At 41.1% G+C, this 25096-nt stretch overlaps 3 protein-coding genes across 18 annotated transcripts in view; all 3 read left to right on the top strand.

The window, feature by feature from the left end:
* The first annotated feature begins 676 nt into the window (after window positions 1–676).
* lark (RNA-binding protein lark) lies at window positions 677–18316 on the top strand. Of its 13 annotated transcripts, none has more exons than XR_016138109.1 (7): window positions 677–831; window positions 4412–4575; window positions 4693–5238; window positions 5389–5672; window positions 8385–8432; window positions 14729–14987; window positions 16583–18316. XR_016138109.1 is itself a non-coding variant. In XM_089071669.1 (7 exons), the coding sequence occupies exons 2-7, from the start codon at window positions 4432–4434 to the stop codon at window positions 13951–13953; spliced, it is 1002 nt and encodes a 333-aa protein (XP_088927795.1). In that variant the 5' UTR covers window positions 677–831; window positions 4412–4431; the 3' UTR covers window positions 13954–14625. The 13 variants fall into 13 exon arrangements, 11 of the variants coding, with proteins under 11 accessions (XP_088927795.1, XP_011643604.1, XP_088927793.1 ...); XR_016138108.1 differs by having other exon boundaries at window positions 14729–17176; window positions 18215–18316; XM_089071669.1 differs by lacking the exons at window positions 14729–14987; window positions 16583–18316 and adding an exon at window positions 13860–14625 and having other exon boundaries at window positions 5389–5458; window positions 5573–5672.
* Adk2 (Adenosine kinase 2) lies at window positions 17036–21945 on the top strand. Of its 2 annotated transcripts, XM_089071670.1 has the most exons (7): window positions 17036–17176; window positions 18837–19086; window positions 19675–19711; window positions 20392–20599; window positions 20911–21186; window positions 21264–21672; window positions 21747–21945. In XM_089071670.1, exons 4-7 carry the CDS (start codon window positions 20411–20413, stop codon window positions 21872–21874), a joined length of 1002 nt encoding a protein of 333 aa, XP_088927796.1. In that variant the 5' UTR covers window positions 17036–17176; window positions 18837–19086; window positions 19675–19711; window positions 20392–20410; the 3' UTR covers window positions 21875–21945. The 2 variants fall into 2 exon arrangements, with proteins under 2 accessions (XP_088927796.1, XP_011643600.1); XM_011645298.3 differs by lacking the exon at window positions 19675–19711.
* A 141-nt stretch (window positions 21946–22086) lies between these two features.
* enok (histone acetyltransferase enoki mushroom) overlaps window positions 22087–25096 on the top strand; it is a 26185-nt gene continuing 23175 nt past the window's right edge. Inside the window, exon 1 of one of the 3 annotated variants that reach the window (XM_025219349.2) lies at window positions 22087–22820. The gene's annotated coding sequence lies outside the window, so the exon portion shown is untranslated. Of the gene's footprint in view, window positions 22821–24737; window positions 25087–25096 lie in introns of those variants that run through there. The other 2 variants (XM_089071661.1, XM_089071663.1) reach the window with 2 other exon arrangements.

Genomic DNA, 25096 nt, shown 5'->3' with positions numbered 1-25096 from the left:
TTTTTTCTTCACAATTGCTAAAAGATTTATCACTCTACATTGTGTTTTGCGATAAGAACTGTAAATATGAAAATACCGGATTTAGAAAATGTCTATTGTGCAGAAATTATGTTTTATATATTTTTATGGTAAAAATATACACGAATATATAATTTGTTCAAGAATTCCAAAAAGAAGATGAGTGACGAATATTATCATCATTATTAAAATAATGATAAATATAAAAATATATGCACATGTTATATTAATTTTTTTTTAAATTTTTTCGATCTCTTCTCATATTTGAAACATGTGTGTATGTGTGTAAGCAAAATATTTCTAATTATTTATTTATACGTCAATTTTATATTTTTGTAATTGTTCATAGATACGACAAATATTTGGACATTATGGGATACGAACGAATGGAAAAGACGAACGTGAGTATCCATATTGTAAACGCAAACGACGACCAATCGTGTCTCGTCGGCTTCGTTGGAATTGCGTTCAAAAAATGCACGAAATTAAAAAATTAAAACATTCGAAACCGTCCGTCATTTACCTATTCGTGTATATTCGTCATTTTCAAACTAATCGTAATTCAAATAAGACAAGATAAAATCGAAAGATTCAATAAAAATAAACGACATTTTGGAAATGCAAATTAAACCAAGTTAGGGTAGGTTTTTCGTTTTCGGAGATTTCAATTGGCAGTACTGGCTCCAACACAGGAAGAGACGCGACGTTCTCATCGCGTCATCGTGCATTTCCGTTTCGCCATCTTTTATCTCCGGGAAGCGTGTGTCGTTTCACGTCCTGTCTTATCGCGTAGTTTTACGGACTACTGACTTGGTGAGTACCAAAGCATAATTTTTATTCTGTCAACGCGATAAAGGCGCGCGCGCGCGAATAATCGCGATTATTCGAAAAGACGAAAACGCAAGCGGACGGTCCCGCACGTCATTGCGGACGCGACTCCGACATTCCGCTCGATTCGATCCGGCGCCGTCTAGCCGGTCTCGCTTCGCGCGACTTCCCGCACGCGTTCCCGGTTCGAGTCGCCGGTACTTCAATCGATCTTCGTGATTTTTTGCGGGCGGACGCACGTCCGCTGGCTGGAAGTTGGGAAGTCACGTTTATCTCGTAGCGGCGGCGATTTCCGGGAATCGGGCGAGGCGCCGCGTGAAAGTGCGTCGCGCGCTTCGATCTCTGCGCTTCCATTGTCACAAGATAGCGGCGGCGACGGAGGAGATGGAAAAAGGAGATTGTTTTTGGCGCCGTTCGCGAGGCACCTCATATAAATCACGTCTCGTTTCCGCGTTCGCGTACGACACGATGGAGATCGACGTCTTTCGACGATCGTTACGAATTTGGATTCCATTCGGTGATTCGCGAGATTAAAGTTATCGACGGGCGGGACGACGCCTCCTCGCGGGGCGCGATCTATCGTCTGTCCTTGTCGCGTTCTCTCTCGCTCGAGCTCCGTCGCGGTAATTTTCCATCGCGCGGCTCGTATCGCTTGCAACCTCGCGATCGAAGCGGCTTCTCATGTCTCGGACGATCCTTAAATCCTGATCATGTCAATCGATCAAATGTAATCGCATTCGTTTTCTCTTCGCACCCGTGCTTTCGCAAAGTTAATAATACTCGATAATGCGCGGGCTTCCGGCAAGTTTCCAATTATTGCGTATATTGTTTTGTCGTGTAAATCCGCGATTTTTGGCAGGCCAAACATTGCTCGGAAATGTGAACTTTTCTAATTGTGATATATATTTAATTGAATAAGGTCTAATTTAGCGTATGGATAGTAAATTATTTGTTTTATTGTCTTATGAAATAAATAACTCGAGTTTTTAGTCAACTTGAAAATTTGGCATGAAGAAAACATAAAAATGCACCGTCATACTCTGACGTTACTTCTAAAAATATCGCGTTCAAGTAGTACTATTAACAAATACATCGAACTCTGCATATATTTGCAAAATTGGGTGGATAATGAATCCCTATTATGTCCAGTCGAGACGCTTTTCGTTTCAACTTGTGTTACTATATTGCAATAAATATATTTTATTTATTTTATATATATAAACACTCTTTAATTCATTATTAATAAGGGTAACATTTTACTTATCATATGATAAATTTTTTGAACATATTGTTTGACTTTATAACAATGTTTTCAAAAATTTTCTGTTTTATAATCAATAATTGTATACGATAAATTTTTGGAATGTGTTAATTGATCATTTAACAGCGAAGTTTACAAGTTTGAAAAATGTTTCTATTTTATAATCAATTAACACGCTTAAAAATGTTGTACGACAAAAATTTTGAACATGATCGGTTACAAGCTAAAAGATTTATGAATGTTCTTAAAATTTCATTATTACAGAGCCAACGCGTTTAAAAAATTCATTAGCCTATTCTAATTTGTCGTATGAAAAATTTTTTGAACATATCAATTGGCTCTGCAAGTGAAGCTTTTGATTTTTTCTCTATCTTGTAACCAATCAACGCATTCAAAAGTTCTATCGACAAATGAAATATTAGATCAATTCTGTTTTCAATATCTTGATTTTCAATTTTTAAAAATTTCTGATTTGCCATTTCCGTTTTCATCATATCCGGGCTCTAGTTCGTTACAAATCGCTCCCTATATCTTTTGCGAATCTCGTTAAGAAATGTAGTAGTATTAAACCCGTTAATTACGTGGCGGAAGAAGGCGATGTGTAGTGAATCGGAGGGAACGAATGCGTGGTACGTGTCGGTCTTTCTTCCCGCTCTGTTTGACACACGCACAGGCGTGACGTCAAACTATCTGGAAGAAGGGCAGCTGTAAAAATGGAGAGTTAGGATTTTCCCGCGCTCGAGAAGCGCTGCACGCCATTGGTTCGGGTGCTTGCGCCTAGGCCGCTTACCATTGGTCTGTGCCGTCGCGTCTCCACCAATCGCCATCTCGTCAGCAGGCGCGCGATGGATTGCGGAACGCTGAATGCGACACGGATGTCGAGCGAGACGCGACGAGCGGGACGCCATTATTAGCGTTGCGTTCATCGGCGGTGTGAGTTGTTTCATAGATCTGCTACGAACATCGACGAAACCGAGTATCGTGTGAGCTTCGTTCATCGTTTTTCTCCCGCGTCCGACGAATCGCGTGTCCCAACGTCCCGAAAGTTCCACGCGGATTTTCGGTACAGTATCGGTCATCCGTCGACGATATCGTGAACAACGTTCGACCACAGGTATGTACTTTCACGTTGCCGGAGCTTTACGGCGAATTTTTTTTCCGTCGCCGCTCCCCGCGCGGCGTTCCTGCCGCGCTCAAGCTTAACATCTCGAGTAGCGAGACGCGTTCGTATTAGAAATTGTGAGAACGTGTCGCGCGCGCACTACGCGTAAATTAGTCCGTCAGAGAATCGTGACAAGATGGAGGAAAGGGAAGCGTCGGGATCGAAGTCAAACAATCGCGTCGCTCTGATTTCCTTCCCTCCAATTGACCGGTGGGGTCGAGCCGTTCCGCGGGATTGCGCCATCGAGCGAAAGAGACCGTTGCGCAAGAATCGCAAAGTCGGGAAACGCTATTTGCGAAAACGAAAATTAAATTTTTTTTTTTCTTTCCTTTGTTCTCCTTGTTTCGGGGTAACCTTGAGAAAATCTGAGCGAATCGAGTGCGACTAATATTCGCCGCTATTACCAATTTCATTCCACATGACGAGACTGGCGTAATTAATTAAATCAATTCCAAGGTCGACCTCTGTAGATGTTTGCGTTGAATAAACATGGGGATCACGCATTTGTAGCATCTAGATCCCAGATATCCGTACCGGTATTATCCGGCTTTTAATGCTTCGCTTTAGCGACGCAACGCCATGCGGCGCGGGCATCTCTGAGTCGCTCGCCGAATTCTATGGCGGCGTGAACATGGCGGAGACGTGTACGCCAAATGGATTGGCGTCGCGTGGTATATCAAGAACGCAACGCTGCAGATGGACAATCGAATGAAACTACATGCTTCTATGTTCCTGCAATTGTCTAGAATTGTGAAAAAATTGCTATCTCTAAAATTGTAATGCAATTCTAGATTTTTTATGGCTGAACTTGTATTGAACATTTATACATGAAGTGAAGCATATATATTTGAAGTTTGGGGAAAACGAAAATTTTGGGGAGAAAAAAATTTTAGTGCAACCTGGGACAGCGATAAGAAAACAGGTCTTATTAGTTATAATGCTAGTCACTTATCTTGTACCGATATCGCCGCAAACAAATTTTCGGCGGTATCTTGATAAGTATCGAATGCTTTAGTAATTACGTAAGAGAGAAAATAAAAATATATAGTCTTAAGCTTAATTATATAGATATTATATAAATTGCATGGAAGGAAACAAAGAGGAGAATTTTTGTTCTTATGTATACATCTTTGTGATATTAGGTTCTTGTACGAGCCGCAAAATGCCGGGTTTTAGCAGCGTTGGCACGTTTAAAATCTTCATTGGTAATTTAGCCGACAAGACTTCGAATGCGGACATAAAGCCATTATTCGAGAAGTATGGGAAAGTCGTGGAATGCGACGTGGTAAAGAATTATGGCTTCGTGGTAAGTGTTGTATCAACCGAATCCGAGTACTTCGATCAATACAATCAGACAATAGTGTATAATGTTAGTAAGACTGATGGTAATATTAATAAATTAATGTTTCCTTTATTTGCATAGCATATGGAAAATGAGGAGGCAGGCCGAAACGCGATACAGAATCTGAATGGACACATGGTTCATGGGCAACCGATCAAATGCGAGGCTGCAAAGAGTCGCAAGGGACCCAACACTCCCACAACTAAGATCTTTGTCGGCAATCTCACAGACAACACTAAGGCGCCGCAAGTGCGTGAACTGTTCGCCAAGTACGGCACCGTTGTTGAATGCGACATTGTACGAAACTACGGTTTCGTTCATCTCGAGGCAACTGGCGACGTCAACGACGCTATTAAGGAGCTCAACGGGCAGATCGTCGATGGACAACCGATGAAAGTCCAGATTTCCACTAGCCGAGTTCGACAGAGGCCAGGCATGGGCGATCCAGAGCAATGCTACCGATGCGGAAGAGGCGGTCACTGGTCCAAGGAGTGTCCCAAAGGAGGGATGGGAGGTGGACCGGACAGGAATGGATACAGGGACCGAATGTTTGGACGTGACCCATATCCTCCACCGCCGCCACCACCGTTCCTACGGGACCGGCTAATGGGTGGTGGCCGCTTTGGGGTAAGTTTCCTTCTTTTGCCAATTTTTTTACATATCTTACTGCCGCGTATATACATTTGGACCGTTTGTGTTGTTATCGTGTTGGATTGTGCACGGACACGCAGGCGAGATCACATTTTCTTCAAATTAATTTTGTTGTTTTGTTAACAGGATTATGAAAGCTACTACGACAGGCGCGGCTTCGAGGACACCAGGGACCTCTACGAGAGGCGGTTTACGGGTATGACAGGGCCCAGTGACATGGGAACATCCATGTGCGGGCTAGACTTTCCACCAATGACAATGCCACCTCTACCTCCAAGACGAGACCCAATGCCTCCTATGCCTCCTCTAGGTATGGGATCCATGCGTGACACTGGCTTCTCCCGTGGCAATGAGTATGGAATGTTCAGCCGCCGATCTCCCCCTCCAAGTGGCAACAACGGCCGGTTCAGGTGAGTAGGTACCCGGCGTACCGACTGCCCATTCGTCCGACTTAACATTGTGAACGTTCCAGGCTGGATTAACAGCTCATGCGAATTGGGGTTTCGGTGATTCGTCGACATTTTTTCTAGTCTGTTGCACATTTTCTTTCTCTTATAGATTTCGGCTTGTATCTCCTTATAGTATTTTTCCTTATTTTTTTTTTTTTTTATTTTATTCCCACAAATTAGTGAATGTTAAGTTATGGAGAAGCGATCGCGTGATTTACAATGTTCACTTCACATCTACTTCATTACAAACCTGTCCTTTTCGTTAAATGTATCGCCACACTCTTTTTATCTCTTCCTTCTGTCTTCTTACTTTTTCTATCATTGAACGTCAAACGGAACTTCTTCTCTCTGATAACGTTATCGCGCGGCACCAACGCATGTTGATTATCGTCTATGCAAATTATTACTTTCTCGTACTAGAGATTTTAAAACTTTTAGTACTTTTACACGTACCAGTGTCGACCCGATGCCCACATGAGTGCAGACTCCGTCGTAGTGAAATGTTAATTATATGACGCTTGGACGTTTCTGTACATTCTAAATTTCAGTGCACCTCAGGCGTACCATCTTTGTCCATGAACGCGGGCAACCCTAGAGAGACAGTCCCGGGTCAGCGTTCAAGTCGTAAAAGAGTAAGTCTTTGACTCATTTTGTTAGCGAGTAGTCACGCCTCGTTCTTGTCGCTGCAACAACAACCCGCGGTCAGAAACACAATAGCAGCCGCCTATTGCGTCGCGTCTGCGTCCCATGGTGTTCGAAATCTTTTTCCGGGTCTCGACTGATTGTTCCTTGAACATGTCGACTGCTCTTCTAGGGATGTCCTAGTTCATAGACTCTCTTGCTCCATGGCATTAACTGCGAAATTGGCCTGTATGTCTCTCACTGAATCCTTTGTGTTTCAAGCGCTCCCTATTACGTACATCACTCAGCCGGGAGTGGCGCGGAGGCCTGGGATGAAGAGACGTACCTAAGGAATGCGAATTAGAATTTCTTGATCGCACTACCGCGAGCCAGGATGCGCTCAGCAATTTTAAACAAAACTCTCGTACGCTGTAGATAGAGAAAAGAAAGAAAAAAAAAAAGCAAACAGGGCTGGCGCGATTTTGGAATGGCGCATCGAATCGATTGTCTTTGAAACGTGTCGTAAGTAGAAACCAGCTCTCCAGACGAATTGGACCAGTAAGTTTGTACACGAGATATCTCCCGTAATCTTTCCAAGCCAGTTTCACAAACTTACGAACATAAACATGTAACATCGATTCGATTGGATCTAATTGATTCAATTTTTCTGATGCGCAAACGTTTCTTTTATCAATTAAAATCATATATTATCTTTTTTGAAAATAAAACATTCGCTTAAATTCGCAAAAATGTTATATTAGTGACATTAAAAGTAATTCCAAATTAAATCTTAGAGTACATTTTTCTTTCTTTGTTTGTTTTTTTTTTTTTAATATTGATAAAACGTTGTATATTTTTTTCTTTGTGCAGTACATATTTTGCAGTTGTAATATATGCTATAATTTCCTATGTTACAATTGCTTTTTTTCTTGTTATTTTGTAATCTTGCTCGTTGCATTAAATAATCACGCATTAGATACATAAATTTTCAATTAAAATCATATCAGTCAATTCATCCGAAATCGTGTATTAAATGTATGCTTAAGACTTCGTAGAATCAACAAAATTATCATAAATTCGGTTAAATCGGAATTTCGCGAGAGAAATGACAGAAATGTCGCGAGAAGAGATTTTGAATTTGTCCATGCTTCTCGAAATTGTGATCCATAGTTCTTGAAGTTGACTTCTACTCACGAGGTTCAAAGCTTTTCATGTATGTAAATCCATTCGCAAAACGTTCAAATAGAAAACAGAATTGATTGAATTTCTCAGTTTTTCTAAATACTTTGAATTTGTTGTTGCACGTTACCACCTCATTACCCCATATTATCCCAGCCTGGGCTGCAAATGGCTCTTATCTTTTTACGATAATATTATCTCTTATTATCTTTTTTTAATATTTTTTTTTTGCGAGAAGCTGTTATTTGACAAGTCGCATGGGTTACAAATCCAGTCTACCGCTGCCTGCCTCATATGACTAGCCATGTTCCACAACTTCCACGTTCTCCTGGCCACCAGCCCTCCACTTTACGATCGAGTTGTACAGATAGCGTACCACTATAATTGTTTGCACTCCGCTGTCGTAGGTTTTTCTAGTTGTTAAGCGTTCCCGTTGCGTTACTGCGCTCGAGTCTGCGAACGATTGCTAGTCGTACGTCATCGAAGGCTTGTCGAATCCACTTTTCGGCAGAAACGTCAAAATTTTTCTCACACACGCCTGTGCGCGCGCGTACTGTGCGTGCATGCGTATATGCGTGTGTACATCTGTTTTTTAGATAGGAAATTTCATGATAAATTTGATAATCTGCGTATGAAACTCTGACAATTTCTGGTCCGAATTCTCGAGGTAGCGTGATAGGCATGAAACATTCCGTCCCCGATCCTAAAGTCGACAGTCATATTAGGCGAGGCACGCGAATCTTGCACGTGATTATATATGTATATACAGGGACTAATTCACAAAGTTAAGCCTTGGACAAGGGAGCCAGTATATGGTATATGTTGATCTGATCTCATTGGTAGATTCGATTATTTATTATACCGCTGTTATAGTAGAGGCATGTACGAGGACTTCAGCCGAGATTCGTTTGAAGAGCGTAGGTAAGTAGAGTGAAGTGCCATTGGGTTATAACCACGCCCGAATTGAAATCCTCTGATAAACCGCGAGATTTAGAAACAATAATAATTCGCCCTCTTCTTTATGTCACGATCGTACCAAAGCAACAACGCTTTTGCTTCTGCTAAAAACAGATTTGTAAATATCGAAGAATTCTTTTTCATTAACATTACTTTTCATTACTCCATCTTCTTGTTCCGTCTCGTATGACGAATGGTTGAATATTAGTGTTTGATTTGACTAATATTTAATGGCAATAAAATTGCATTCTGAGAATGCTCGGCTTTCAACCCGGTCTTTCATAAAGAAGAGTGTTCGATGGATGAAGAACGAACACTGACGCGAATCACGCGAGCATTCCTCTTGTCGTAAAATTCAGTAAAAAGGTTTAGCGAGAAAAACGAGGTATTTTTCAAGTTGTATATGTCAATTTCCTCTTTTCTCTCTTCTACATATATAATTTTGTTTATAATTTTTTTTTTCCTTTCCCTTCCCATTATATCATTTTACAATATTTCACTCTACGTACGTACTCTATATTACCTTACATTTCTCTCTCTATCTCTCTCTTCTGTTGTACTCTCGTACCACACAGATGTATTACCTTTAATATTTACATCTGTATTCTGTCCGTGCTTTGATCCGCATCATCGATCTCGTGACTGACGTGACATAATTTTGATTACCAGACCGGGATTACGAGGGCCATCGCCGTCGCGCCGGTTCGCACCATACTAAATCGTCGCGTCGGGCTCGGATCGGTCTCAGTCGGTCGTCGGTCTGTCGGGTCTGTCCGTCGCTAGCAGGAAGCCTCGGAACCGAGATACTCTTGGCCGTCTTGCGAACTGCACGCGTGAAGATCTGCCGCCCGCTCTATGAGAAAACAAGTGCTCTACCCGCAGTGCGAACTAATTTAGACGAGAGATAGTAGTCATAATAAACCTCCCGAGACACGCAAAAGATAGAGCAAATTACGAAACACACCCAGCCGAAAGTAGCGAAGTACGCAAAGGTTTTATGAAAATTATCATCCCCCATCTGACGAATTCCTCGTATCTCTTTCCCCCCCCTTTCCCCCCCCCGCCGAGACTCCCGGCTTATCGATCCTCTCGTATCTCTTGTTGTCCAATTCCTCCGCACCCCTCCACCCGCCCGTCTCTTTGTCATTTGTATAAAGTCAGGTATTTTCGACGTGTGTCAAAATGTAGACGCGGCTCCATCGGAAAGATATCTCGATCCTCCACCGATCAAAACCGATCCTCGCTGCTTTTCTGAAAAAAAAAGTCCCTTGCTTTACCGCGAGAAACGCGGACCTACAGTAAAAATCTGTGATTCAGAACAGGGAAAAAAACAAGCCAAATAAATTATAGTAGGATCGACGAGTCTTTCCGGTGGGGCCGCGTCTCGCAGCGGTCGAATCGCCGATCGTTTTCCGGTTTTCTGTGATGACGACGCATCGTCCTCCTCCGTTGCGTCGCAACGATAAGCTCCGGTGATCGCGCGCGTTACGCATCCCCCTTCCACGAAAATCGCTGGACGTATAGATATGCATCACTGTAAGAAGCCATGTTTAAACGGGAAACGCTTCTCGTGACACCGAGACACACCGCCGTCGATCGTCGTCCATCTCGCGCGCAATTGCGTTGCCGAGGTGGTGGACCAAGCAAGTCGGTCGAATCGCCGAAAAGCGACGCCCGCCGAATATCTCCCGCCGATATTGTTCAGCGTGTCGAATGGATGCGAAAGAAACCCGCCGTCGGGAAACAGCGCGAGCTATATTCATGACGATACCACAGTCTGTCTGAGAGCGGTACTCGTGATGATTATCCCTTGAGGAATGAGGATAGCTTTGCTCCTACACGTATGCTTGTACATATTCCCCGTGATTTATATTTCGATCTGCATCTTTGTGCAAAAACGTGCGCTAAAAATCGTCAGGTCCGCGACTTGCATCTTGACTGAGAGAATTGTAATCTTCGATTGTAACGGAAATGTCGCGTGTACAAGCACATGCATGTGTGAGAAAGAAATTCTTATTCTCTACACGATCGTGCGTACCGTCGTGAACGTTTTAAGTATCACCGAGAAAAGGAGATGCGGATGAATTGTATTAGGGATGCGTCGTAATTTTATTTTTCGCGCCAGAAAAACGATCTCGTCGATCGGCCGCCTCGCGTATCTCGATCGGAGCTCTTTTCTTTCTTTTCTCTCTCTCTCTCTCTCTCTCTCTCTCTCTCTCTCTCTCTCTCTCTCTCTTTCTTTCTCTCTGGATTTTTTTTAACCAGTCCACTAGCGAAAAGCGCGACGCGGTTCCTGAAAGAAGGATAGCGTGGAAGAAAGTAGTCTCCGAACGAGTAATTTGTATTTTCAATCTCGGAATCTAAGTGTTTCTTAAAAAATTGAGAGCAAACTTCATCTTACGCGAGTTTATGTAGCTCTAGTAAGCAACACTCTTAGTTTTAACAAATCATTTTTTGTACAGAAAAGTAAATTGGAAATATTTTACAATTTTGGCATACTGCGAGAAAACGTAGATTCGCGTTTGACAAGACGAAAAAAGAGGAAAGCGTCCGTCGAAATATTTCCCCAACGGGAGGGGTAGCGTGCGGGTTTGGCCATTTTAGAAAAAAAAAAAAACCTGTTTTCATAATGCTGTTTCCTTCGCTGATGAGAAAAAAAAAAAAGAATTATGATTGGACTTAGACCCGGTAGGATGCGCCGATTCTGTATGGAAACCCAAGTGGCGGAACATTATCGTTAGCATATAGTAACGTAACCTTTTTATTAACGTAGGATTAACTCTGACGTAAAAAACAAAAATGAAAAAAAAAAAAAGACGTGCTGTAGTCTGTAATAATCGCACTTTCGTTTTGTTCGAGCGTAGAGACTTGCTGTAAGCCTGTTTTTTTTTTCTCTATTCTCCTACGCCTTTTGTTTTTTGCTGAGGACCGACCGTGTTTTTTTTTTCTTCAATTAAAGATTATATAAATTATAACCACGATATTGCTAATAATGATGAATATAATGTAACAACAACATGTATTTGTGAAATTCACAAGAAAAAAACGACGTGTACTGCGTGTTTCTTTAATTACATCACACCGACCGCTCTTCTCTCTCGCGACGTATCCTTTACCAGCAACGACACCCAACAATCTACAAGAACCACTCACCCCCTCGCCATCCTTGTCGCACCACGAGAATCTTGATCGGGTACGAACGGACGTGCGCTTCCTTCGCTGGCTTCCTGCGCGTCGCGCGCGCGCGTTTCCGCTTCGCTCAATAAAAAAAAGAAAAGAAAATACCCCGTCAAAATTTCGATCAAAGACGCGCGCGGCGTGTTTGTCGCGTGTTATATTCTCTTTCTTTCTGCTGCCATCCCTCAAGTCTGATTGTCGATCCACAGGTAGAGTTCTGCGACTTCGATGTTTCCTCCGTCGAGCTGCTTCTATTTTCATGTATTTATTTACTTAATTGCCGGTATAGTGCAATCTCTAATGGTGCGAATCGATGAGCAGACTATTTTGATATTTTTATATAGAGATGTAAATTAGAGATCAATCAAATTAGAGTTAGAAGTTTGTTTTATACATGATGTAGCGAAGATCTCTCTCTCTCTCCTCAAAATTAATTGATCAGATCAATTTTTGTACAATCTTAATCGCACATGTGAATAACTTCAGCAAAGTTGGAAAGTAATGCGTTATTTATATTTGTCCATTAAAATATTTTTTCTCAAATATTTTTTTGGAGATTAAAAGATGTAGTAACGAGATATTTTTTGGTAACATATTTTTTTATTAGTAAGGCAATTATATTTTTTTTGCATAAGATAACAAATATAATTGTTATTCTTTGCACATATGTATAATTATAATGTCATTCGTGTATATAGTGTATATAGTAATAACGAGTCCAAACGAGTCAAATTTGGTGAAAAGTAACGGAAATTGTAATGACTACTTTTTGAGAAACGATAATGAATTATTTTTCAGAGGTAATTTTTTTCAACCTTGCTGTTTAGATTGGGTATCTTAATTTAGATAGATGTTGCACTTTATCATCAATTTTAGCATATAAAAAAATTAATATCTCTTTATCACATAAAAAAATTAATATCTCTTCATGATATATCGAAAACTATTTCACGTTTACATCCTGTCAACGAAAATGACTTCATGTTCACAGTCCTGTTTCGATGACTATTTTTTTTCTCTTCTCTCGGTTCTGTCATGCAGCTACTTCTCGAAGTCTCCGTTTTTTACTTCCAAAAGCATTTTAGGAGCACCTCGAATAGGAAAAGTAGGAAACGAGACGCGGAGAGTGTCATGCATTGTAACATGCAATTTTTACACGAATAAATCTTTAAGAATTCTTGAATTTAAAATAATGAATAAATTACGCAACCGCGCGTTAATTGAATCGCTGATTGCCTCGTGGCGAACGTTAGAAATTTAAATTCATGGAAAATTCAAATGTGCGATGCATATCGGATAACGAAAGGATTTTTAGCATTCGTGTACATTATACAAATGCAAACTGTTCTAGAATCATCAAATTCCGCCAATCATATAAAATTGAATTGACTTTAAACGAAAATCTTATATGGCTTATATAAACGGCTATTATATTTCACATATTTTTAAATGTTGATTGTTTAAATTTTGAAAGGTTGAAAGAATTAAATTCTTTTATTAAATTGATTACTTGAGCCATTTTTAATACTCAAATTCCTAAATTTTCTGTCTAACTTTATCGTAACTTTTATATACTAAATTTAAAACATTTATATGTTTTCTGTCTAAAAGGAAGTCAGTGATTCTATAACATCTTTTCCACTTCCTGATGACGCAACACTCTTCGTGTGTCTTTGAAAAAGAGCTTTAGAATTTAACAGTGCGTTTTTTTGGATCTTCCCTATACAAGATCTAATCTAAAAAGTACAGCAGAAATAGTTCCTACATTTTCTTATAAAGTTCTTTGAGAAAGATCTATTTCGAGATCTTTGAGAAACTTCGTTCCGTTCGTATCGAATGTCAGGTAACCTGCCCGATACATTACTGTCTCGATCTTGTTTTTAAGGCAATTAACTTTCAGGCGTGTCCGCTTCTCTCCTTCTTTCTTTGCTCCGTAATCGCTTTCTCAGTAGTCGAAAGCAGGGATTGCAACGCGTTATAGTTTCATAAAGTTCAGGTTTCGACGCTGTTAGTCGTCGCCGAGGAGCAGCGAAGTCGTACGAGACACGTTTTCTTAATCACAGCATCGGAAGTTGAAGTTGTCACGGAGATTATAGCGGCTTCGATCCCTGGTTCCTCTACTTCTGCGCTGTCTTAAAGAATTTAAGGGCCATCTCGTGGCGAGATCCGCCGAGCACTAAGTGAAATCGCTCGTTGTATCACTGATGTTTTCAGACCAATTGGCACCGCGGATGAGGTGGTCGCGCACGAGCTAACATATAGCGCGAATAAGTTGGTTCATCACGCATGCCCGGACGTGGAATACTAATCCTCCCTCTCTATATGCTAAAACAAGAGAACATCGGGAACTAATATCGGATTCCGATGAATCTGCCAACGTACCCTTCTCGCGTTAATAACACGTACGAGATGAGGTTCTATTTTGTACGGTTTTTTTTTTCTCTCTTTTGTACGTAATTCTCGCTATTTACGTGTGTTTTTGCAAGTTTTTTTTTTTTATTTTTTAATAAACATCAGAACATGTGCGAACGACGTCTCTCCTTGAATTGTGACTGAGAATTCACCCCTTCTAGCTGGCTCTCTCGAACTAGGCTGAATTTGTTCGTCGAAAGCGACTGTATCGTTTGTAGATTGAATCTCGAACTGAGAAGAAGAAGAAGAAGAAGAAGAAAAATCATTCAATCATCGCGCTTAATTTTTACAATTTCATATATAAATATATACTTACAGCTTAATCTATTGACATAACTTTCAGAGGTTGTCACTTTTCTTTCTTCTCCTCGGTTAAGCCACCGTCCCTGTTTCGTAAGCACGAGACAGAGATTCCTTTCCATCCTTCCGTCGCATTCATGTCTTTGTAGTGCGGTTATCGTTCACCCGCATAAACTTTTGATCAAAGCCAAAGTTAAGGTAACGCTGCTTCCAGAGGTATCGAGCAAATATGGAAGTAAATATAAATTGATAAATATCAGAATGAGAATATTCCTTTCGTTTTTTCTTTTCTTTTTATGTATCCTTTTATCCGACTTGTATGACTTGTATCACCGGTATGTACATTGGTAATGCTTATTGTTATGTGCCAGTCAAACTTGCAGACTCGGAGATTGAGCAGGTCTACGGAATCGGACTTGGCTGGAAGATCGCTTTTCCACTCAACCGGCGGCAGGGCAGAGGCGACCAGCCACGTTCTGTAACTTTGTCACGCAGTCACCTCTCTTCCCCCCCAAAGTTACTTTAAGAGACACTGCGTGTCCCGAGCAAGCCTCTCTCAGAGTGACTTTGGACACACGAACGTGTAGAACCAGGCACGCTACTCAATCATCTCTGCATTCTTGAGATGTGGTGAGCAAACTGCTGTCCGATAATACGTAGACTATTCCGACAAAAAGAGCAAAGCCGATCGGCCGATCTACCCCCCTATGTCGGCGCGAGAGACAGCGACAGAGAGGAGGTCGGACCTTCTCCGGTCGGCTCGGTCGCAGAAGTTGCGAGTTTGATCGGTGCATAACGAGTAACGTCGACGCCCGTTAACTTTGGCTTCACCGATGCACGAAACCGTTTCAAGATCGAGAAACCCCCGGCGCATGATTGTCGATGAGAACGTATGCAAGATGCCTCAGAACCAACAGGTGTCCTGTAGTTCGGTACTTGATGTTACATCCTAAGAAAATTAATTCTAGGAATATAAGTTTCTTAAGAAGAACAGAGAGATTGGTAAAGACGAATTTGAATTTAAATTTATTAGCAGCTAAGATCGATGTCTTTCCCACAACTGGTTTTGAGACAGTCTTTGTAGCAACCTCTTCCATCCCCTCTCTTTTTTTTTTTTTTCAATTTTTTTTAGTTTCCCCACTTCCCTCGCAACTAGCACTCGTGAGTATTGTACCGCTTAGGCGAACCCTTCCGACCCACGATACGTAGGCATGACGTACTTGACGAGGCTCGAGGCTACGGGTACGCGAGGAAAAAAAGCAAAAGATAAAGCTGCGATATCAAGTCGCGCGCGTATGGCACACGCGTGCGGGAAAAAAAATAAGACCCGGGAGCATGGAGTCACGCACACCGTGGAGCTTCGTCGGAATATATTCGATACGCGATGTATCGGCTATGTAATGCAAGCACTTCCTCGGAGGATTTACGGTAATGTCGGTGTCGCCGGATTAGTCGGATTAGCGACGGTCTGCAGCCGATGGTCGCAGCCTCGCTCTCGTAGCCCATACGTGGACATGCGAGATTCCGACGAGATATCGGCGAAAAACCGACTCGTCGTCTTCGTCGTCATCGCCGCCGTCTGCCTCGTCGCCGCTGTCTTCGTCGCAGTTGTCGCCGCTGTCTTCGTCGTCTTCGTCATCGTCCTCGTCGTCGTCCTCGTCGTCGTCCTCGTCGTCGTCGTCGTCGTCGTCGTCGTCGTCGTCGTCGTCAACGTCGTCTGTAATAAAGTCACGCAGCCCGAGTTACAAACGGTTCGGAACACGCTGGCCGCCGAGAAGCTCGACGAGATGAGAAGTTCCGAGTCCAATCTGTAGCTAGATCGCTGAGATACATTTCGGACACACACCGCGCCGGCACAGATCCTCGCAGGCGCTTAGAAAGATAAAAAAAAAAAAACAAAAAAGAAAGATGTACCCAGTCCCTCTCGGCGGAGTTCTCACTAGAGACACGGAGATCGTGAATCGCCGATCGGATCCGTACACCGGATTTTTGAGAAACACGGTCGGCAACAGGAACCCGAGAAATGTACATAACGGAAAAAAACGGATGCACGTCGCCGGGACACACGGGTTACCCCCTTGATCTCGCGTGATAGAAAGCGAACACACACACACGTGTCGGTCATCGTCGGTTTGCCGCATACGGAAAAAAAGCGCAAAAAACCGATAGAAACCGCGACAGCAGGAATTGTAATACGCTGTTTTGTAATATGATATGTGATATAGGACGCGATGATAGCCCTCTGCTCGCCGGCGACGTCCACGAAGGATGATGTTACCCTCGAAGGAGCGAGCGAGACGGGCTCGAGAGACGAGGGAGCTTCTTCAAGTAGAAGCGACGAAGTTGAGATCTGGTGGAGGAGCGACGTAGTGTGGACGAGAGGTAATTGTCCATCACAGCACTCTGTACCACGTCGAAAGACACCGCGAGAAAGAGCGCGGGAGAGGGCGAGTCCGGAGATCACGCGAGAATCGGGATTGCGTTGCCGCATCCGAGGCCCCCAGGTCCTCCCGGTATCGGTTCGGCGTAAGAAAGCAAATGAAAATAAAAAAAAAAAAGAAAAAAAAAATAAAAACGACACGATTAATTCACTCCCGCGTGTTCCACCCGAACGCCTTTGAGAGTCCTGTTTTCTTTCTTAGGAGAAGCGGCGCTTCTTCTTCACTCTAGGGGAGAGCCCCGTCTCCGTGAGAGGAATCTTCTGTAGAGTATGGACAAAACTGAGATGCGCTACGACGTGCTTGAACACGCCAAATCTCGCCTTAGAGCGGAAGATTCTCGAGAGTCTCTTTCTCTCTCCGCTCGGCGGGAGCACGAAGGTATCGTAAGAACGAATACTTTCCCCGCGCTGCGATTCCTGTAAAATATCAAATAAATATCAGACACGTGATACAAGAGCGTCCTAATGAAATAATGCGATTGTTCAAGTGATATCGTTTCAAGTGATCACGTTTGCATTTTAATGTTTTTGCTGGTTCTTTTTGCTCGAAAAAGTAAAATTGTAATCTTAATTCTTATTCACGGCGAATTCTTATATTTTTTTTTACATTTATTTATTTGAAAGTTTAATTTATCGAGATTACAGCGATTTTAATATTACCTTTTTTTTTTTGTTGATGTTTAAACATCCGGTCTCTCTTTTGATCTACCACCATGTTAAATGATGACAAAAGCGAAAAATGATATAAATCTTTTTAAACTGTTCGTCGAAATTAATTTTTTTCAGCATGCTGTTACTTTAGTTCGATAGAATATATTGATAGAATATCGCAAAATTTCATTATTCTGTGTTAATAAATTGATATAAAATCGAATCGAGTTATATTTTTAGCGAAAGGTATGTAATATCAATTGATTAAAAAAACTTCAAAGATATGCGTTTATTAATTCACCAATCGCAAAATTAATTCTTCGATATTATATTTAAGTCCGTTAAGTCCGTTAAGATAATAATTTGTCGATACAAGGAATTATCTTGAATTTATGTATATACATTAATGTAAATTCAAAAAATTAAAATAAGATTAGGCGCCTAAAATTCTGCCTCAACGAGGCAGGATTTGAGTTGTCATTTATTACATTTCATTATTTGAACATTTACATTCTCGGTTTATTACATTGAATTTGTTTTACTTAATGTTATGATTTAACACGGCTGTAGCGAGAGAGATCCCGATATTTTCGCGCGATTTTACTACTAGTAAATATTCAGGTGTAAATGTGTAACGGTAAGTAAAATTTCGCTCGCAAGATGTTTAAATCTGACTCGCTACCGTACAATTCAGTTCCAATGGATTATCGTGTAGAATCGAAATAGCGCCGTAAGTAAAGCCTCGTATGTAAAATGTATGTTACAGGATGGTCAACCGCTCTCTTTCCTCGACAATATGAGACTTTTCGAGTACAAGTGACGAAAATATTCAGCATGTAATCGAGCAATAAAGAACTCTTGCTTTTCATTTGCAGAACTCGTCAATCATGTTATTCGAATGCGAGTAAAATGCGTACATTTTTATATATATATATATATCATATATATTTAAAAGGTGGATCTTGTAAATATTGCATTTGAAAAAAATCAAAGAGAGAATTTAGTCGAAATAACGTAATATTGGAGTAAGATTGTCTTGCACGTTTGAGAATTCTAGCTTTGACTTATTTCTCATCTCAATCTGTTTCTCGAGTCGTGTGACGACACAGACGGAACTTATCGTGTTATCTTGTTTCGCATGTCATTAGGTCTCTTCTCGACGGCATGTTACGTTTCGCTTCTCCGAAACGTGAACGTAAGAGATAATCCTCGCATCCGGGTACGAGGCGCAATAAGGAATACCGGTGAAACGCGATTATTCCATTCAAACGGACGTGTCGGGAAGCGATTTACATACATTATATCAAAATAGTTCTCAATGGAGATATTTAGCGCGACGAATTAGCATAGATCGCTTATGTGCGTTAATCTCGTTACGCAATTCTTAGATAACGCTTTCGTCCTTCCCTCCTCCGCTGTCATCGTGATGACACAGCGATAATGATATTCCAAAGCGAGAGATGGGTTTTTTTTATGTCGGTTCCGCGCGGTCGACTCGAGACTATTAGATCGCTTTCGTTTCCACGCGCAAGAAGCGAGAAGCTGGGCGTCGGTGGCGCGCTTCGCAATCGCATCGTGTTCGGACCATCCTTGGCGAATCTGATTCAAGGAACACGGACAAATGGCCGAGGACTTACGGTAAGTGAAATAAATTTTTCATTGCCGGTAATCTGAGCTGGAATTTTTTTTTTTCGATCTCTTTCGCGATTTGTCGAGAGAATTTGACAAAATTTTTCCACCTTCAGAGGTTATGAGCCAGGACGCTTTCCGGTTTCAAGGTTATGTGTGGCATGCCGCATGTCTTCCGATATCGATGACGAAGCAAATTACTTACGACAAACGATTGCCTGTGAAAAAATACATGCGTGTATTATGTCTGTTTTTCTTTTTTCAATTGAAAAATTCCATGAATAATCGATGTTAGATTCATAGCGAGTTGAGTATGAATCACGGAAGGATGGAGGTTATGTAATCGCCGAAGTCGATTCTTATCGATGCGATTTCGTCATCGAGCTCGATACAGCCGGTTTAAAATGGCAGCATCGCGTATGTGGTGGAGGGGTTTCTTTTTTTTTTTACATTTTTTATCGATGATTTTCGACTGCAATTGCATTTGGTAGATAGAAATTAACAATAATATTATAAATTAATATTATGTTACATCGATATAATTTTTCATCCAGCAATATACATGTCTAATCTAATATACATATATTTACGTAACAGTTACATTGCCGACAAGGAGAATAGAAATATCATTGTGGTAATATGTCATTTATTTATAGTATGTTACATAATAATCTGTGTATTTAAATTTGAAAAGAAATTTCAAAAAGCAAGATTCGAATCTGCAACATGCAGTTTATTTGTCGTAATAGCCAAACACTTTGCGCTACTTTGTTAAATTCGAAAGAACATTAATTGTATCTTTTATTATAATGTATTTTTTTTATTAATGTTATAAATACGCGACAATATTTATTTTTACTAAAAATTTAATAAAGTATAAAGTAAAAAATAATGAATACATATTTTTAATGTTATTTAATTTTATCATCAAATCAGTGCAATGAAAAAGATTAAATCTAATGTCGATCCTTTTGACACATGATTTTATATATTATATTCGAATTACATCAAAAATAAAAGAAAATACGGTACGTTTTCACGGAAAAAATTAAAAGAAAGGTCAAAAATATTTCTATTTTCTTTTCTGATTCAAAAAGACTACATTTATTCTTCGAAAGAATATGTTTAGCCATCCTAATTGGACTTCCACCAAACTAAATCATAAAGGAATCATATAGAATTATTCTCATTGCAGCTTTTTGAAAGAGTCTTGATAAAGTTCTTTTGTTTTACATTAATAAAAATTTACATGTATTTTATAGTATATTTTACAGTGTATTTACATTATATTGTACTATCGGATGAACGTTTCAGGGAAGGACTGCTACTGGGCATGGGAAATCCTCTACTCGACATTTCGGCGAATGTAGATCGTGAATTTTTAAATAAATACGACCTAAAATCCAACAATGCCGTCCTCGCCGAAGAAAAGCACAAGCCTTTATACGAGGAATTAATTAATCTATATAATGCAGACTTTATTGCGGGTGGATCTGTACAGAATACCATGAGAGTAGCTCAGGTAAGGATAAATTTATTTGAGCAAAGGAAAACAGATATTAAATATTACGGCATTTAAATATAATACAAGAAAGATTATTGGACACTTAAGAGTTTATTTTTACCGAGAAATATCTATATTACAAATTTATCTAGACAAAGGAAGAAAGAAAGCTATCAAACATTGCTGTGTAAATAATCGATATTTAAATTTACAAAAAAATTAGGCGCCAAAGATTTTATCTCGACCGAAAAATATATGATTTGTATTTAAACATATTCTGATCTTGTAGTACTTGTTTAATTAATCTTTTGTATGTATTATTTGTATAGTGGTTTCTGCAGAAGCCAAAAGTCGCCACTTACATGGGCTGCGTCGGTAGAGACAAATATTCCAAAATTCTGGAGGACAAAGCGACTATGGATGGTTTAAATGTTCGCTATCAATGTACAGATCAAGAGCCAACCGGGACGTGCGCAGTGCTTATTACGGGAAAGAATCGCTCCTTGTGCGCTAATTTGGCAGCGGCGAACTACTTCTTACCATCGCACATTGAGAAGCCAGAAAACAAGCACCTGATAGATATCGCGAGATATATCTACATATCGGTAAACGCGAGCGTTTTCCAACGAGCTTGTAAAAAAGCGAATCTGTATGAATTTACACGAAATTCTATGTTTCCCAGGGATTTTTCCTGACAGTCAGTCCAGAGTCCATACAGACAGTAGCTAAGCACGCTTACGAGAACGACAAGATGTTCATGATGAATCTCAGCGCTCCGTTTCTATGCGAGTTCTTCCAAACGCCGATGTTGGCCGCGTTGCCTTACGTGGACATTCTATTTGGGAACGAGACGGAAGCGGACACATTTGCGAAGGTCAATAATCTTAACACAACGGACAGAAAACAGATCGCGCTGAAGATATCAGAAATGGAGAAGATCAACGACAAAAGAAAAAGAATCGTCGTGATAACGCAAGGTGCTGAAGCGGTTCTTTTAACCAAGAATGGAACAGTGACGGAGTATCCCGTCACAAAACTGCCAGAGGAGAAAGTCATAGATACCAATGGTGCCGGGGATGCTTTTGTTGGAGGTGAGTTATAGATTCCCCTTGTCGATAGATCAGTAAGTGTTCGCAGATTATATTGATTAGCAAAATTATTTCAGGCTTTCTCGCACAACTCATACAAGGTAAAAGCATAGACACGTGCGTAAAATGCGGCATTTGGGCGGCGACGCAAATCATACAAAGATCCGGATGTACTTACGAGGGAAAGCCCGATTTTCAATTGTGATCAATGCCAATGCAGTAGCAGTTATAAATCGTGTACTTAATAAACACCTCAATGATTTTTTTTACTTTAAATTTACCCTCATCTTTTATAATGAGCTTATATCACGGGTGCGATTGTAGGTAAAAAAAAAATTATAAAATTGTTTGTATTTATTAAAATTTAGTACATGTATTTAGATATTTAGATATTCATTTTGTGTTTCGTGTTTCTAATCTGAGGGAGAAAGCGGTGCATGCATCGATTGATCGATATGATTTCGGATCAATGTCATCAATGTCAATTGACGGGAGCGGATTTGTCTCGCGAAACGATGTCGTTCGCGAGCATTCGCCCAGAGACGTAAACTGCGCAGAATTTCTCCCTCGCGCGCGTACTTACATCGCGGCCCGCTAATTTACATACTGTCGGGGAAAATCAATACAATCACCGAGGTATGTAGATATTACACCGAGAATTTGCCGGTTAGCTCCACATACGCGGCCGCTGGTCGGTCGGACGGTCGGTCGGTCGCTCGCTCGCTCGCTCGCTCGCTCGGGTGATACCGTCCGGGAGTGTAGGGTATTCAATTATGCGAGACGTTGCACGCGTGCGTCGTGCACGGTACGATATGCGGCCGAACTGCGGAGTTTCGAGCGAGACGGCGACACATCGGGCGGGAAGAGGAGAGCGCGAGGGAGAGAAGGACAGATGCGGGCGCGGAAGAGAGACGGCCTTTAAAAAAAAAATCAATAATCTCATTACGAAATTGCATCGGACATACCGTGTGCATTTTGCATATAAACACAGTAGAACTAACGCGTGTCACTCGCCGCACAACAGGATCGTACGAAATTAACCTGGCGCCTTTCCCTCACGATTAGATAGTTTTATTTTTCGCTCGTAACAGCGATGTTGATATCGGTTTCTTCTTAGAATGATGCTTCGTTAATTCTGATAAATAAAAAAGGTAAGCGCGCGTTAGAATAGTATCACGTTGGTGCGAAGAATCTATTTTCAATTATCGATTTCCATTTAGGGCGATAAATATAGGCACGCGTATATATATTTTCGATGAAAAGTATCTTCCGCATCGAAATGTAATGTAACGTTGTACAACTCATTCATTCATTCATTCATTTACTCATTCATTCACTTAATCTTTTTCCAGTTGATCCCTTTTACGCTTTTCGCATTTCAAGCAACGAATGAAAGAAGTGTAAGGGAACAAAAAGAAAAACGAGGCGACAGAATATGTTCCTCGCGGCAGTTCTCTCGAATGATTTGCGTCTTTTGACTATAAAAATTCTATTTGTATAATCCAAGATCCATATTTTGAGTTCTCTTTTACCGATAAAAATGCCTTTGAAAGTTAACTTAGAAGCCTTCCATATAACACAAATTTTGTAGTTATATTGTAACAATATTGCAAAGTTTGTGCTATATGGACTGATTGACTATAAGCTACTTTTAAAGCTCTTTTATTAATAAAATAGGATTTAAGCTATGAACCTATAATTCTTGTACAGTCTATATTTCTATGTCTCTAGTAAAAAAATGTGCGACATCCATCTCGGGGAGGAGAACAAACGTAAAGTCAGTCGTAGTTGATGTAATCGCGTATTCATGCGCTGTCGCCGCATGAATTTCCTTTTTCCTTTTTCGAAAAGGTGAAAATTACAAAAGTGAGAAAATTTACTAAAGTGTCTGCAATTTTACATGTCGAAAGCTAAACTTCGTAAATTTCCTCACTTTTGTAATTTTCTCATTTCAAGATACACAATTGATTCCCAGCATCGCGCCAGGACAACGCGAGGATACGCCAGTATCCGCGATATGCACTACACACACACACACACACACACACACACACACACACACACACACATATATATATATACGCACACGACGCACGTCGTAAATTCATATTTCGCGCGCGACGCACACGCACCGGCGCGGTGCTACGCACAAATGTGCGCGACACCTGTAACCGGCAGTGTTCACGTATGTATAGTCGGATAGATTAACGCTCTTCAGCAACAGTGAAGATTGCTCTTCATGGTTTTTAAATGACTTTTTAAATGGTTATATTCGATCCTGCGAACATCGTCCTGTGCACACTAAAGGAAGACTGTACGTTGTGAAAAAATATCTCTGTGAAACGTCGGCACTTATTTCGTTCTGTTTTTTTCTTTTTTTCATTTTTGCAAAGGGATGACCACGTGGCATTTCACGGAACCCTCGGAATAGATATATGTATGTTTGGAAAAAGTGAGAAATTTTTAATATGTGATTTTATACGTGATTTTTTTTCCTTCTTCTTTAGGCTTGTTCTTTTTTAGTTGAATCTCTCGCACAGTTCGTCTTTTTTCTTTTTCTTCTCTTTCAAGGAAAAAAAGAAAAAATAAACCGTATAAAAAATGAAGTAAAAAAAGCTAAGCTCCACGTTAAAAAAAAAAGAGAGAAAAGATATAAACGATGCAAAAAATTCGGAACATATCTCGCAACATTGGTCGATTCCGTGCGTGACTTTAATTGGCCGTAAACAGAAGAATAATTTAGTTTTACCCACCACTTAAAATAATCGCAACGCTCTCAGAGTATTTCATCTTTGTTATCTGTCAAGCATTAAAGAAGGACAAACGCTAATCGCGAGTGTTAAGTGAAACTCAGCCTTTATAATCGAGGGTATTAACGCGCTCGATTGTACGCGCAGCCGGACATATGCACGCATTAATTTAAGACACGATCTCGTCTCGCGGTGACGATCCTCGCGTACGTGCAAAGCGTGTTTCACCACCACGTGCGCGCGCGCATGCACACACGTATACACACGTCTCTCGGTCGGGCAAGTTTATACGGTAGCGAAGCCACGTGATCGGGCCGCGAGGGCGCGTAGTGTGCGAACGTGTCGGTGTGTCGGGTAAGACGCCTCGTCGGGATTGGTCGACGGGAACGCTTTTACGGCGTTCCGTGCTTCGCGCTTCCGCCGTCGCGAGCCGTAGGAGCGCGGCGGTGTGCGCAGTGCGCTCCCCACCGCGTGCGCGTAGTGTGTAACCCCCGCGCGACCGCCATCTTTGTCAAGTGGGTAACCTTTGTTGATTTGTGTGAAATGTGACGCCGTTGTCGCGAGATAATTGGTGATCGTGATTACGTATCCTGTGTTACGGTACACCCGGTGGACCCGTGGCCGCGTCGTACTCCTGTGGATTTATCGATGGGACTGCCGCGTACAGGTAACGTCCG

This window comes from Pogonomyrmex barbatus, unplaced genomic scaffold (assembly GCF_055798465.1).
Source record: "Pogonomyrmex barbatus isolate J1 unplaced genomic scaffold, ASM5579846v1 scaffold12, whole genome shotgun sequence".
Classification (NCBI taxonomy): Eukaryota; Metazoa; Arthropoda; class Insecta; order Hymenoptera; family Formicidae; genus Pogonomyrmex; species Pogonomyrmex barbatus.
The sequence above is the reverse complement of the archived record's forward strand: the minus strand, read 5'-3'. Positions and strand labels throughout refer to the sequence as shown.